This window comes from Podarcis bocagei (assembly GCF_964188305.1).
Source record: "Podarcis bocagei genome assembly, chromosome: 1".
In the NCBI taxonomy this organism is placed as follows: Eukaryota; Metazoa; Chordata; class Lepidosauria; order Squamata; family Lacertidae; genus Podarcis; species Podarcis bocagei.
The window spans coordinates 16,562,325-16,576,026 of record NC_138125.1 but is presented as its reverse complement, the minus strand read 5'-3'; the positions used below and the strand labels follow the sequence as shown (position 1 = coordinate 16,576,026).

The following is a 13,702-nucleotide window of genomic DNA, read 5'->3' as shown; positions in this document are numbered from 1 at the left end:
AAACTTTTCATGAGGGAGAAAAACCACTTTTTCCCACCAGCATTGTACATACTCACAGTTGTATAGATACTAAGGGTGGCCGCTGAAATAAATACTCCTTGTTTTCATGGCCTTAAGGAGTACATGCAGTTTATCTTTTCCAGCCTCTAGGTAGCACATACAGATGTTTGCCATGGCATCGGCGACTCCATCATTTACCTTCAAGGAGTTCTGTCCCTTGTACTATCTTCTCAATGCCATTCCTACAAAGATCCAAAAGGGATTCCGTTCCATTGTGGTATACCTCACTGCACTTGACACTAACGAGGACTACATCGCCGTGGGCAGCAGTATTGGAATGTTGTATTTATACTGCAGGCGCTTGAACCAGATGAAAAAGTACAATTTTGAGGTATGAACCAACACTTAACAGGACACCTTCATTTTTTAAAAGGTGTGATGAAGCTTATGCCTTGGGTTTTGTCAGTTTTAGCATATTGAAATGTGCAGAAATGTAAAGCTATAGAGTTAGTTAACTTGAAGAAAAACGTTTGCTCTGGCTGTTGCTAAAATTAGATTAAGAGTCAGCATCTATTTGTGGTCTGTAATTATTTTATCTCACACAGCGCGATTTAGGGGTTTGTTCTCAATTCTATCTACTTGCTTCTCAGTGAGGCATTCTGTTGTTCATCATCTGTTTATTTATATGCTGCTTTTCCACTAGTTCCCATAGTCGTTTGCAGGGCATAAGAAAATGAGAGCTGTAATATATCGCAAAATATAAACGTTAGTACATCAACAGCAGTTTCATACCCTATAGATTGCAACAACATAATATCAACATATTTTATTTATTTATGTTACTTATTTAATTTGTATACTGCCCTATACCCAAAGGTCTCAGGGGAGTTCACATAAAATATCAAATACATAAAATCAAAACAACCCAGCATTTTAAAAAGGGTATAGGATGTAGATCAAGTCAGGCAAAGGCCTGGTTAAAAAGGAATGTTTTTGCCTGGTGCCTAAAGGTGTACAGTGGTACCTCAGGTTACATACGCTTCAGGTTACAGACTCCGCTAACCCAGAAATAGTACCTCGGGTTAAGAACTTTGCTTCAGGATGAGAACAGAAATCGTGCTCTGGTGGCGTGGCAGTAGCAGGAGGCCCCATTAGCTAAAGTGGTGCTTCAAGTTAAGAACAGTTTCAGGTTAAGAACGCACCTCTGGAACAAATTAAGTACTTAACCCGAGGTACCACTGTATAGTGAAGGCATCAGGCAAACTTCCCTGGGGAGAGCATTCCACAGACAGGGAGCCACTGCAGAGAAGGCCCATTCTCATGTTGCTACCCTCCTGACCTCTTGAGGAGGAAGCACACAATTATAATTCATATTGATATTTCATTTATTTGGAAAGATTTATAGACTACACTTCATCACAAAATTCTCTAAGCATTGCAGATACTAAAATTACCAGTAAAACATAGCTAAAATCCACAAAACTATTTAAAAACCCCCAAATATACATAAAATAATTATAAATAAAACACAAATTAAAATCAGAAACAATCTAAAAGCAACTTTAGGTGACTAAATTGTATGTTTGGGTAGGCTTTCTGAAATATAACAGTTTTCAGCAGGCATCTAAAACAAAATAGTGAGGGCTCTTGTTTAATTATCAGCAGACAGGAAGATTGACACCTTATAAACGGTAAACAATAATTCATATAGCATATAAAAAAATTTATACAGCTGATAAAAAACTGGTAATAAAATAGTATATTCCAAGTCAGCTATCAACATATCAAGACATTCAATAATATGTTTCAAACATTAATATTATTATAATAGCCAGTACAATCATAATTATCCTATAAAACATACAAAAGAATACCAAAAGTGGCAGCAACAACACAGAACTTGAAAAACAAACAAATGCCTAAGCTACAAGTAAAACCCTCAGAAGTAGCAGCAATACGATATACTCTCAAGAGCATCCCAGAGCCCAGCAGGCAAGTCTGAGAGCTTAAAAGCTCTTTCCGTGTTGGGAAAACCTGGCGCAAAATGCGCTTTAAAGCTCTCTGCCTTGCATGTAATTAATTCGCAGGATTTCAGGCTGCTGGCTTTCAACCTTGTAAGGTTGAAATCATGCAAGTTAATTGCATGCAAGACAAGATTGTATTGTACTGTGCATCCACAATATAAAAATATGTACGTTATGAGCAGTTTCAGCAACAGAGCAAATTTTTATTCAGCATTAGCTAGAGATCAAACCGCAGCAACAGCCCCTTCCTAGTCCAAAGGTCCTTCTAAGCAAAGCGGTCTTCACTAGCCTATGCAAAGCCCCCAGAAAGCTAGCCAGTTGAGCCTTCTTAGGCAATGAGATCCACAGGGAAGAAGCCCACCACAAAGACAACTCTGCCCCAAATCTCCACATACTTGAACTTCAGTGGTGGAGAAACACGCAGCAGAATTGCCTCAGGATCTTGAGGTCAGCAGGTGAGGAGCGAAAGCTCTCCTTCAGGTATCCCATTTTTGTCTTGGCCGATACAAATAAACATGCATCTTAATTTTACAGCTGTCTTTTTTTTTTTTCCTTCTCCCCCAGGGGAAAAATGAGTCTATCACTGTCGTGAAAGTCTTGAGCTGCTTTGATGATCTTGTTGCTGTTGGGACAGCTTCGGGCAAGATTGCTATTTTTCAGCTTGTCTCGTCCTTGCCAGGGAGAAACAAACAAGTAAGAGCCAAACTTGGTTACAGCCTGTGCTGTTTCACATTTATTGTGTGATTAGGTTAATGTTTCACATTCATTGTGTGATTGTATTTTATTGTTTTGTATTTTAGGGTTTTGTTGGAAGCTGCCCAGAGTGGCTGGGGAAACCCAGCCAGATGGGCGGGGTATAAATAATAAATTATTATTATTATTATTATTATTATTATTATTATTATTATTATTATTATTATTATTATGCTTCAGCTCAGTGGTAGAGCAGCTGCTTTGCAATCTCCACTGCCTTGTGGTACATCTTTGGGAAAAGAAAAGACTCGGAGGAAACCCAAAGACAATTGGATTCCTCCTTGTATGCCTTTTTCCTGCAGCCAAGCTGGTGCCAAACACCTTGCTTAGCTTTCCTTTTGACCACATCAGTGAGGTCTTGTCGTCTGGGCAGCCCAGGACCTCCATACACGCTGCCCAGGTTTGCATCCTGGGGAGGTCATTTCAGTGCTGCTAACGCAGCAGTTTGGCTTCACCCCAGAGGTGCACTCCATTGTCTCTCAAGACAGACGGATGCCAATAATATGTTAAAGCAGGGGTCGGCAACCTAAGGGCCATGGGTTGGAAGTGGCCCACGGAGGCCGTTCAACCAGCCCACAAGCCGCCCCCAAACTGAGCCGCCTGCTAAACCGGCAGAGTGTGGCACAGGGACTCTCTTCCGTGGCGCCGAAAACCGTTCTGCGCATGCCCAGATGCCGAAAATCGCTTCTGCGCAGGCGCGATTTTGGGTGTATGTGCAGAAGCGATTTCTGGTGCCGCGGACATGCGCAGATGCAATTTCCGGCGTCGCGCTGTGCCGGCCCGGCCCACAGAGGATCTCCGTGAGAGTGATCCAGCCCATGCCCGGTAAGCCTTGCCAACCCCTGTGTTAAAGTGTCAGTTGGGGCTTTTGTGACATTGCAATTTGCTAACTGCACGGATCTCTCTGGAAACGTGCATGAGCATTAAAATGGAGTAGCAGGACCAATAGAGAAGTGCCTTTGATAGCTACATCAATGAATAAACCCACCCACTGTAGGCCTTCCGCTTTCTGCTTGGTTTCTCTCGTATGCTCACTGGTGTCTGTCTTTGCAGCTTCGGAGATTTAATGTGTCTGGTATCCACAAAAGCAGCATCACAGCCTTGGCGTGGAGTCCCAATGGAATGAAATTGTTCTCTGGAGATGACAAAGGGAAAATAGTGTATTCTGCTCTGGATCTGGATCAGGTAATTGGTTGTTTGCCCCAACTTTTGGTACCTGGGATACAAATAACAGTGGTACCTTGGTTCTCTAGCGAAATCCGTTCCGGGAGTCCATTCGATTCCCAAAACCATTTGAAAACCAAGGCATGTCTTCCGATTGGCTGCAGGAGCTCCCTTCACTCAATTGGAAGCCACGTCGGATGTTCGGCTTCTGACAGACATTCGCAAACCAGAATATTCACTTCTGGGTTTGTGGCTTTTGGGAGCTGATTAGTTTGGGAGCCAAGCCGTCCAAGGTACCATTGTATTCAAAGCGTATATAAAAACTTTTCCTATAGATTAAAATTGGAGGGTGGTAGTTAAGATGTAGAGATGGTGGAGCCTAGGGGGCTGTAAGTAAAGGAGCAGTTACGTAAAATTCTGCCACTTGTGAGATGGCATTTATTGAGGGTTTTTTCCCCTCCTGCCCTGACCACTATCTGTAGTTGTTATGTTTCCCCCAAAGCATTTATTTACTTGAATCCCTGTGGTGGGTGGTATTGATCTGCAAGACCTGGCGTCGCATCTTTGCTCAGTCATGGGATCAGTTAGTGGTCTTGAACATTGTCTGCCTTTCAGCCTTGAGGCTTTTACTTGGAGAAATATCTTAAGCAGAAAGAAGCACTTCAGAATACTGTGACAGTAACTATGGGAAGTGAATTCTAGTGGATCCCCTACAAATTGTCGAACTCTAGATAAACCAGCTTTAACATAAGCTTGCACAGGCCACCCGGCAAATTTAGACAACTTAACTTGAAATAGGACGGCTCTGTATATTCACACTATGTCCTTCCAGGGTCGTTGCAACTCCAGTTTGGTGCTGGAAGAGCCTTCTTCAGTCGTGCAGCTGGATTATAGCCAGAAAGTGTTGCTGGTCTCCACATTACAGCGAAGTCTGCTTTTTTACACTGAAGAAAAATCTGTCAAGCAAGTTGGAAGCCAACCCAGAAAAAAGTAGGTCTTCTAGATTTTTGCCCAGACATTTAGAGATGAGATTTAAATAATGTATATAACTCCGTATAATTCTGCTAAGGTATTTCATGCACTGTTGCCCTCTTCTAAAGTTGTTACTAAAGGAGGCAAAATAGATAATTTGAAGTACTGTTCATGTTTTTATTCTTTTAATCATTCCAGTGGGGAAGGACTCTGCTGAAGTGAAAATGTAAGAAGCTTCCAGCTATTGGTGGGCAAGAAATTAGTACCCTGACCCTATTTTGTTCCGTAATTGTTTTCCCGTGATTCCTGAACTTAAGGGCTAACTCACATTTCCTTGTTCATTCACACAATCCTCTCCCAGTATTATTATTATTATTTCATCCCAAACTCCCCAAACAGGTAGCGGAACAAAGGTGAACATTCTTTTAGTGCAAGGATTTTCCCTTGCTCAGTGGAACGTTCTCCCTTTTCTCTTGCCCGCACACTACCACTAAATCTGTTAGGAGTGTTCCCCCAATCCTCCAGAGCAGACAGGAAACAGCACAGGGCACACACAACAGGGTAGGCAGAATAAAAATAAGCAAAGCTGTTTATACCAAATTTGCTAATCCCTCTTTGTTTTCTTCATACCCTTGTGTTTTGAGGATTTAAAATATTTCCCATCCAAGAAGAAGAAAGAGCAAGTATCTATCCAGGTTGTGAACAGCCCTAACTGTGAGCCACAATAATTCCACGTGCACATAGTGTAATGGTCAGTGGATGCATTGCACTCTGCTCTGGGACAAATCTTTTGACTCCCAGAAACAGTGTTTAGGAAGACACCTAGGGTTGCAGCAAGAGGAAGAGGGGATTGGAAAAATCTCTGGAGCATGCATGGTAGACCATGCAGAGCCCTTTGGCTTCCAGCACATATTTTTCTTTCTCATGTATTGCATATTGGTAATGCGGGTGGCGCTGTGGTCTAAACCACTGAGCCTCTTGGGCTTGCTGATCAGAAGGTCGGCGGTTCAAAACCCTACGATGGGGTGTGCTCCCATTGCTGTGTCCCAGTCTAGCAGTTCAAAAGCATGCCATGGCAAGTAAATAAATAGGTACCGCTGCGGTGGGAAGGTAAAGAGCGTTTCTGTGCGCTCTGGCATTCATCACGGTCCTCTGTGCGCCAGTAGCGGTTTAATCATGCTGGCCACATCACCCGGAAAACTGTCTGTGGACAAATGCCGGCTCCCTCGGCCTGAAAGCGAGATGAGCGCCGCAACCCCAGAGTCGCCTTTGACTGCACTAAACCGTCCAGGGGTCCTTTACCTTTATTATTATTATTATTAATATGCTGCAATTATTTACTAGAGCCATGTTTTCACTTACGCAGTTTGCTGCAAAGTTTTATCAGTTTGCACTTGGAGACGAAAGAGTTTTAGCATTGTTAATCTTCCCAGTCCCACCATTCCCCACCTCTGAGTATAATAACCATGTGGTTTGATCATTCTTCTGCTTTTACATTTTTAGTACTGGCAAACTTGGAGCATGTTTTGTACCTGGGCTGTGCAAGCAAAGTGACCTGACCCTGTTTGCTGCAAGGCCTGGGATCCGCCTTTGGAAATCAGATGTTCATGGGACTGTTCAGGCCACGTTTATTTTGAAAGATGTATTTCCTGTTGGAATGAAGCCTTTTGAATTATATCCCCGACTGGAGCCCTTAAGCAACAGCAGCTGCAATTTCCCAGACAGGCAACTTGGACTCATTTCCTGCTTCTTCCAGGAAGGATGGGTGCTGAGCTGGAATGAATATAGCATCTATTTAATAGATACAGTAAACCAGGTGAGTCAAACCAAGAGAGCAGTAGCATTTTAAGCTGGGCGTGCGTGGCCTTTAATCTGGAACAGTTAAATTACATTGATATTTAGAGGTCTGTTAAAACTATCTGATCTGCACAAATAGGGCACAGGTTTAATTAATCCCTGGCATCTCCAGTTCAAAGGGTTTAGTAGCAGGTGATGGGAAGGACTTTCTGCCTGACACCCTGGAAAACCACTGCCAGTCAGAGTAGACAGTATTGAGTTAGATGGGCTGGTGGGTCTGACTTTGTACAGATCAACTTCCTTTGTTCCTATCTCAACATGCTTTCTAGACATAGAATTGCTTATGATAAAGCAGTGACACTTCATATTAACTCACCTGCCATGGAGCCACTGCACACTGCAGAGGAATTCTGGGGTATGCTCTGAGACGCACTGTCAATTCAAATGGGGTGGCCTGTTGGTTGCCTGAGATGAAATCTGGAAGCATCCCAATACTTTCCCCTCTTTTTCCTTAGTGTTCTGTGTACGAGGGCTCAGGTCTGGAGCTGACAGGTAGCCTTGAACATGAGCATTTTGAGTGGCGTGGCAGGATGCTGTAGGCAGGGTGAAAATGTCTATTCCTTCCTAGAAAAATCCTCGTATAATGCAGGGAAAAGTTGCTGATTTTTAAACCCCCACCCCATCTTCTTATAAGCTGTTAAAGGGTTGAGCAGGTCAGTTCCCTCTCCTTTCCTCACTCCCTTCCATTTCCAGTTCCTTTTCTTCAACGTTCAGTAAATCCTGGACCTTCACAGGCCCCCCTCCTTCCATTTTGAGCTCTTAGTTTTGTTTGTTTGTTTAATTTGCAAACTTGCACATTTAGCAGTCCCGTTTCTCTTCCAAGCTGATGACACGTTCAGCCACCCTAGCCTGCTATTAATGGGAATCATTTTGCACTTGGCTATAAAGACCATTGACAGTGAATTCCAAATAGGTCATGCAAATTAGTTGAGTTTATACAAGTTACCCTTTCCCTTTATCTCAACCAAGTCCTTTAAGAGCTTCTGCCAATCTTTTGCTTCTTTGGGACTTGGAAGTGTCTATGATTGGGGTCTGAAGCTACATTTCTTAAGCCAGGAGTGAATTATCACAAACAGAGCTACGTTTATAAAACATTTATAGCCCATTTCTGTTCTTAGCCAAGCTTTACATGAGTCATGCTCTCCCCAAGCCTGCATTCGCGCTTCCTTTCTTTTAGGACTGCTGTTTTGCTCCTTGATTTGACTGTATAATATTGCTTGCCAAAAATAAAATCAGGCCTCTGAAGTGTTGCTTGCGTCCTAAAACGCTTCCTGGCACATTCGTTGCTCATCTTTAACTTCTCTTCCTTTCACAGACCCTGATTGGAAGTTTGGAAGGATCTGGCGATATTGTGTCTGTATCCTGCACAGAAACTGAGATTTTTCTCTTAAAGGGAGACAGAGATATCATTAGGATCTCAAGCAGACCAGAAGGATTGGTCTCAATAGGTTTGCATACATTAGCATACTAAGCTTATAGCAATTTTTTAAAAAAGATTATGTTAATGCATAGATGATTGTTTTATTCCACGGAGCTGTGTGTGCTTTGCTGCCACTGCCCTTTTCGGCCCTCCAAGTTACTCCTGGAGATTGGTGGAGTTTCTGGAATGGCATGGAGTTATGTGTGGGGAGGTGAAGGGGGCGGCTACACCTCAGGGTCGGGATCAGTAGAAATCGGAGACCATCACTTGCAGAGTGGAAATGCCTTTTTGATAATGGACTCCCTTGGGCGAAGGCTAGCAATAGGGAGCAGATTTAAGAAGAAGAAGAGTTTGGATTTGATATCCCGCCTTTCACTCCCCTTCAGGAGTCTAACATTCTCCTTTCCCTTCCTCCCCCACAACAAACACTCTGTGAGGTGAGTGGGGCTGAGAGACTTCAGAAAAGTGTGACTGGCCCAAAGGTCACCCAGCAGCTGCAAGTGGAGGAGCGGAGACGCGAACCCGGTTCCCCAGATTACGAGACTACCGCTCTTAACCACTACACCACACTGGCTCTCTTTAAGAGATTAAGACTCTTATCGGGTCACTCAGCCTACAGATTCTACTTCCTCTTGTTCTTGTCATTAGAATGGGCTGGATAAATCATTGGAGAATAGGGCTATTGGTTTTATTTTGGGCTGCCCTGTCTAGTAGCAGATTACCTATTGGAAGGCTATGACCAAGGTGTTCGGGGACAAATGTTGGGACTATCTCGCTGGTAAAATGTCACTGTAGGACAAGATGCTATCCTAATTAACCCAGAGCAACATGCCAGGATACATTTGGGAGCCACGAACGCAGGCCACCTCTTGCATGCCTTTCTCAGCAGCCAGATGTCTCTTGACAAATGTGCAAAGCTCCCATTGAAGCAAAACAAACAAACCAGCCTTGCCCTAATATGAATGTGGCTTTGTTTACTGCATGCAAGTCTGTACCAATGCATCACAATAAATTCTGGCTTGCTTAGAATGATTTTCAGGACACAATAAGACACAGCTTTTAAAGAAATGATTTGAATTTTCCTGATATTTTTTGTTGAATTGCAGCCTTTTAATGAGATGAGTTTCAGTGGTATCACTTTACTTCAACAGTTTGTTTGTTGTTATTGTCAAATTTATCTTGGAAAACACATGCAGAAAAGCATATTTTTATTTTGCTGTTTTGCAAACCCCTTGATTGGACCAAATCTGGTCAACCATTTCTATTTCCAGTCAGATGTGTCTGTGAAATTTGCAAGCAACACATGAAGACATTAGCCTTCTGCTGTCCGTCACCTAGCAATCTGCTATATATTTTGGAAAGTCGTTCGTTCTCTTTGCATTCAGACAACTCTAAAGATATCATAACCAGATTTTGCATGATGTTTCCTGAGACCAAGAAGCAGATTGCCTTCTGCTTGGATACATTTTGAGTCAAGTTGCTAGGCTGAAGCTTTGAAAACTGCACTGATCTCAACTACTAATTTCAAAACAGCACTGATTTTTTGTTGTTCTTCCTTAGAATACGTAGCTGAGAGATAGACTGGCTGCATTCTCACATAACACTAAACTATAATTTAGTACAGTGTTCACAAGCTAGAACTAGCCCAAAGTTTACCCTCAGACTCGCATGCTTCTCTTAGTCCTCCTGCAATGCTGGGAGGGAATGTTCAGTTCTAATTTCAAATAATCCTGACTTAATATTACTTTCAAACCAGGGATCATGGTTTAAAACAAACTCTGGTTAGCTGAACAAACCAGCTTCATAAACTGCGATTTTAAGTTGGCTTGTTTGGAAACTGCAATAAACAACTATTTTGCTTTTAAAAGACAACTGAAGGCGAGCCTGTTTCGGGACGTTTTTAATGTCTGATTCTGTATTGTTTTTAATGTTCGGTTGGAAGCCACCCAGAGTGGCTGGGGAAACCCAGCCAGATAGGTGGGGTATAAATTTATTATTATTATTATTATTATTATTATTATTATTATTATATCATTCTTTGTGCTCCAATTTCAGATAGGAATGGAAAATCAATGAGCCCACTATCCGATACGAGCCCCAAGTTACAGAGCCCGTACTCTGTTGCTGTGGCATCTGTGTCGTCCGAACCTTGTCCAGAAGCAAGCCAAACGCGGAACAGCTTCCCTTCGTCCCAAACGCCTGGTGACAGGAATGGCTCTGTCGCCAGAGCAGACCTGGAAGTGGCCCTGCTCACGGAGAGGATCCGTTCCCAGAGCTTCAACGGGTTCGGGGACTTGAGCACCGACCCGCGAAGGCGGGGCTACTCAGTGGCCAGTGAGCCCAGGAGCAGGAGCACTTCGGTCAGCTCTGTGGGCAGCGGCTGCAGTTTTGTGACCAGTGGAGAACAGGCCTCAGTCCAAGTCCAGAAAGAAGGTCTGCTTTCTTCGCAGCGGTTCAGTGCGATCAGCTCCGAAGACTTCAACCAGGAGCTGGTCGTCAAGCCAATCAAAGTGAAGAAGAAGAAAAAGAAAAGATCTGGTAAAAAAAAATTTTTTTTTTAATTTTTGCTTGCTGGTGGGTTTCTTACCCACCCTTTATCGTAAGGTCCAGTACTCTGAGCAGACAGATTTGTATACCGCCTTTCATAGATCTCAGGGCAGTTCACAACAAAAAAATGCAATACAGTGGTGCCTCGCAAGACGAAAAGAATCCGTTCTGTGATTCTCTTCGTCTAGCGGTATTTTTTGTCTTGCGAAGCAAGCCCATTGACGGATTAGCGGATTAGCGCTATTAGCGGCTTTTAGCGGCTTATCAGCTTATCGGATCAGCTGATAAGCGGCTTAGCGGCTTAGAAAAAGGGGGGAGGGGAAAAAAACCAGCAGGAACTCACAAGACATTTTCGTCTTGCGAAGCAAACCCATAGGAAATTCGTTTTGCGAAGCACCTCCAAAACGGAAAACTCTTTCGTCTAGCGAGTTTTCCGTCTTGCGAGGCATTCGTCTTGCGGGGCACCACTGTATAAAAAAACACAAAATGCATAATAATTTATCGGCTACTTTTAAAATGAGGCTGCATTTTAAATTGCATTTTAACCTGTATTTTAAATAGTCCAATAGTCCCCCCCCACCAATTATGTTTTTACTGTGATTTTATTGGTGTTAGCTGCCCTGAGCTGATTCTGGCCGGGGAGGGCAGGGTTTAAATAAAATTTATTATTATTATTATTATTATTATTATTATTATTATTATTATTATTATTATTAAAACGGGAACAAAAAAAACACAAACCAATAACCCCACTCCCCATCATGGTTTCACTGCTGTTTGAAGATGATAAGCAGTTTAGAGCAGGGATGTACAACCGATCGACCGTGATCGACAGGTCAATCCCTGTTTTATCGCGGTTGATCGCGGGCTCTTTTTCCTCCGCAGGGGGTGGGAAGGAGCACCCGCCCCTGCCCCCTCATTCTGTCCTTTATTCACGCATGATTTCAAGAATGGAAGACGGCATTACTGCTGGTGGGACTACTACTACTACTATTTTGATGTTTGTCGCGCCTGTGTCCCGTCCCCCCGTGGCAGAACTATTTGCTGTCCCCCGTAAAAAAAGCTCAACAGCTTTGTAATTTTTTTCCGGGAGTAGATCGCAGCTCTTGGGAGTTGGACGTCCCTGGTTTAGTGCATTCAGAGTTTTGTAATACTTAAAATAACCCTGCAGTATAAATCAGTGTTACTTCTCCCTATTGGAGAGTGGGGACAGAGGCTGAGAGAGAGGATTTCCTCTTTGACAGCAGTGGGGTAGAGGTGACATTCAAACCAGAAACTTCCTGAATCACAGCTCAGTCCCTTGGCTACTACAACACAACAGTTAAGATTGCGTTGATGTTCTGCTTTGGTGGCAAGTTCTGCACTGCTGAAGTAGGTAGTTTGGCCTGCCAATGTATTCCTGGTCGGTCAAATTCAGGAGCTTCAAACAGATGCCCTAGAATGGCATTCCCTTAATTAACAAGCTTCTTTTCTCCCTTTCCTCCTCTCTGCCCCTCGGCTTACCTATTTCCCTCTCCCACCTTTCCCGACTATGTGTGAGCTTAGAAAATTCGAGATACCTCAGCTCTCTGGAAAGCACACCATCCTGTGAACGTCGAGACTTTGCTGACAGCCCTCACTCTGTAAACGTGGACTCTTTCTCTATTGAATCTAGCCTCATGGGCAGTTCTGAAGACCAGGAAAGTGTATTCTGTATTGAATCCCAAAATGTGCTGCAGGAGGAAAATGGTTCTGAAACATTCAGCGTCCTTCAGTCGCCGGAGTCGGTAGCTGCTCTGACGCCAGAGGACGACGACACGCCAGAAGTCCTGAAATGTTCCAACGGCGAGAGCGAAGTGGGCACATCTCCCGCTAGGAGCTCCTTGGCTTCCGCTTCCCCCTTGCTTCTCGCAGAAGATAAAGTGGTTAGCGATGGCGCTGAATGTAATTGGAGCCCTACGTCTGAACAAAACGAAATCGTCTCAAAACCGCCAGCCCAGGATGAAGAGCGTTGTTCTATCCTGCATAAAACAGAAGGCACTTTAGCTAAGTTAGGTGTTTTAGATTCTCTTGAAGAGACAAACCCTGAGAAAGGGATGTCTGGAGATGTGAAAGCCAGCCTTAGTGCTGAGGACTCATCTGGTCAGGAGGCGGGAGTTGAGACCCACACGGAACAGAAGCAGCAGCTACCTCTAACGGACCCAGTCCCCACCAGTCCCCTTCCTGCCCCTTTTAAAGAGGAGAGCTGTCTTCAAGAGAGTGCATTACCCGGGCAGGATTTCAGGGAGCCACTGATGGCTAACCCAAACGCTAGCGCTGCCAGTGAATGGATAACCAACACCTCCGATGCAGCAGCTGAGAGATCGGCATCGAGTGATGAAGAGGATATCTACAGGCACGGTTTGCCTTACTCATCCTCTGAGACTAGTGTGACAGAAATGGGCGGCTGCCTCCCACCCCAGGAAAAAGTCAGAACCAGCTTAGATGAAGGAGCGCTTTTAAAGTCGGATCAGGTATGCGCTTGAATACAAACTTGCATCACACCCTAGAGCAGGCATAGGCAAACTCCGGCCCTCCAGATGTTTGAGACTACAGTTCCCATAATCCCTGGCCGCTGGTCCTGTTAGCTAGGGATGATGGGAATTGTAGTCCCAAACATCTGGAGGGCCGGAGTTTGCCTATGCCTGCCCTAGAGGCTCCCCAGCGTGAGTGGAAGGTCCTTGCGGCCCCACCAGCCATTTCCCCATTGATTTCTCTCACTTCTGCTGCAGCTCTCCAAACCACAATGTTCCCTGCAATCCCCACAAGTGGATTCAGGCAGCGGGGGGGGGGGGGGGAGAAGCAGGAAAGCCATCTTGCACTCCACGTGTGTTTCCTCTCAACCCAGTCCCTATTTTATTACATCTTTAAAATGAAGCACAGTGTTTAGGATATTGGGGCCAGTCTCTTATGAGCCAATGCCACAAGCTGACTTTCTAGAATACTG

At 44.1% G+C, this 13,702-nt stretch overlaps 1 protein-coding gene across 4 annotated transcripts in view; it reads left to right on the top strand.

The window, feature by feature from the left end:
* Positions 1-13,702, top strand: part of TECPR2 (tectonin beta-propeller repeat containing 2) — a 53,334-nt gene that overhangs the window by 3,452 nt on the left and 36,180 nt on the right. For all 4 annotated transcript variants that reach the window (XR_014007417.1, XM_081191155.1, XM_081191153.1 and 1 more), the window contains exons 3-10: positions 144-391; positions 2,589-2,717; positions 3,831-3,962; positions 4,774-4,931; positions 6,417-6,729; positions 8,086-8,218; positions 10,246-10,728; positions 12,283-13,229. Coding sequence is in view for 3 of the 4 variants with exons in the window: in XM_081191155.1 (XP_081047281.1) it covers positions 164-391; positions 2,589-2,717; positions 3,831-3,962; positions 4,774-4,931; positions 6,417-6,729; positions 8,086-8,218; positions 10,246-10,728; positions 12,283-13,229 (2,523 nt within the window). In the remaining variant the exon portion in view is untranslated. The remainder of the gene's footprint in view (positions 1-143; positions 392-2,588; positions 2,718-3,830; positions 3,963-4,773; positions 4,932-6,416; positions 6,730-8,085; positions 8,219-10,245; positions 10,729-12,282; positions 13,230-13,702) is intronic.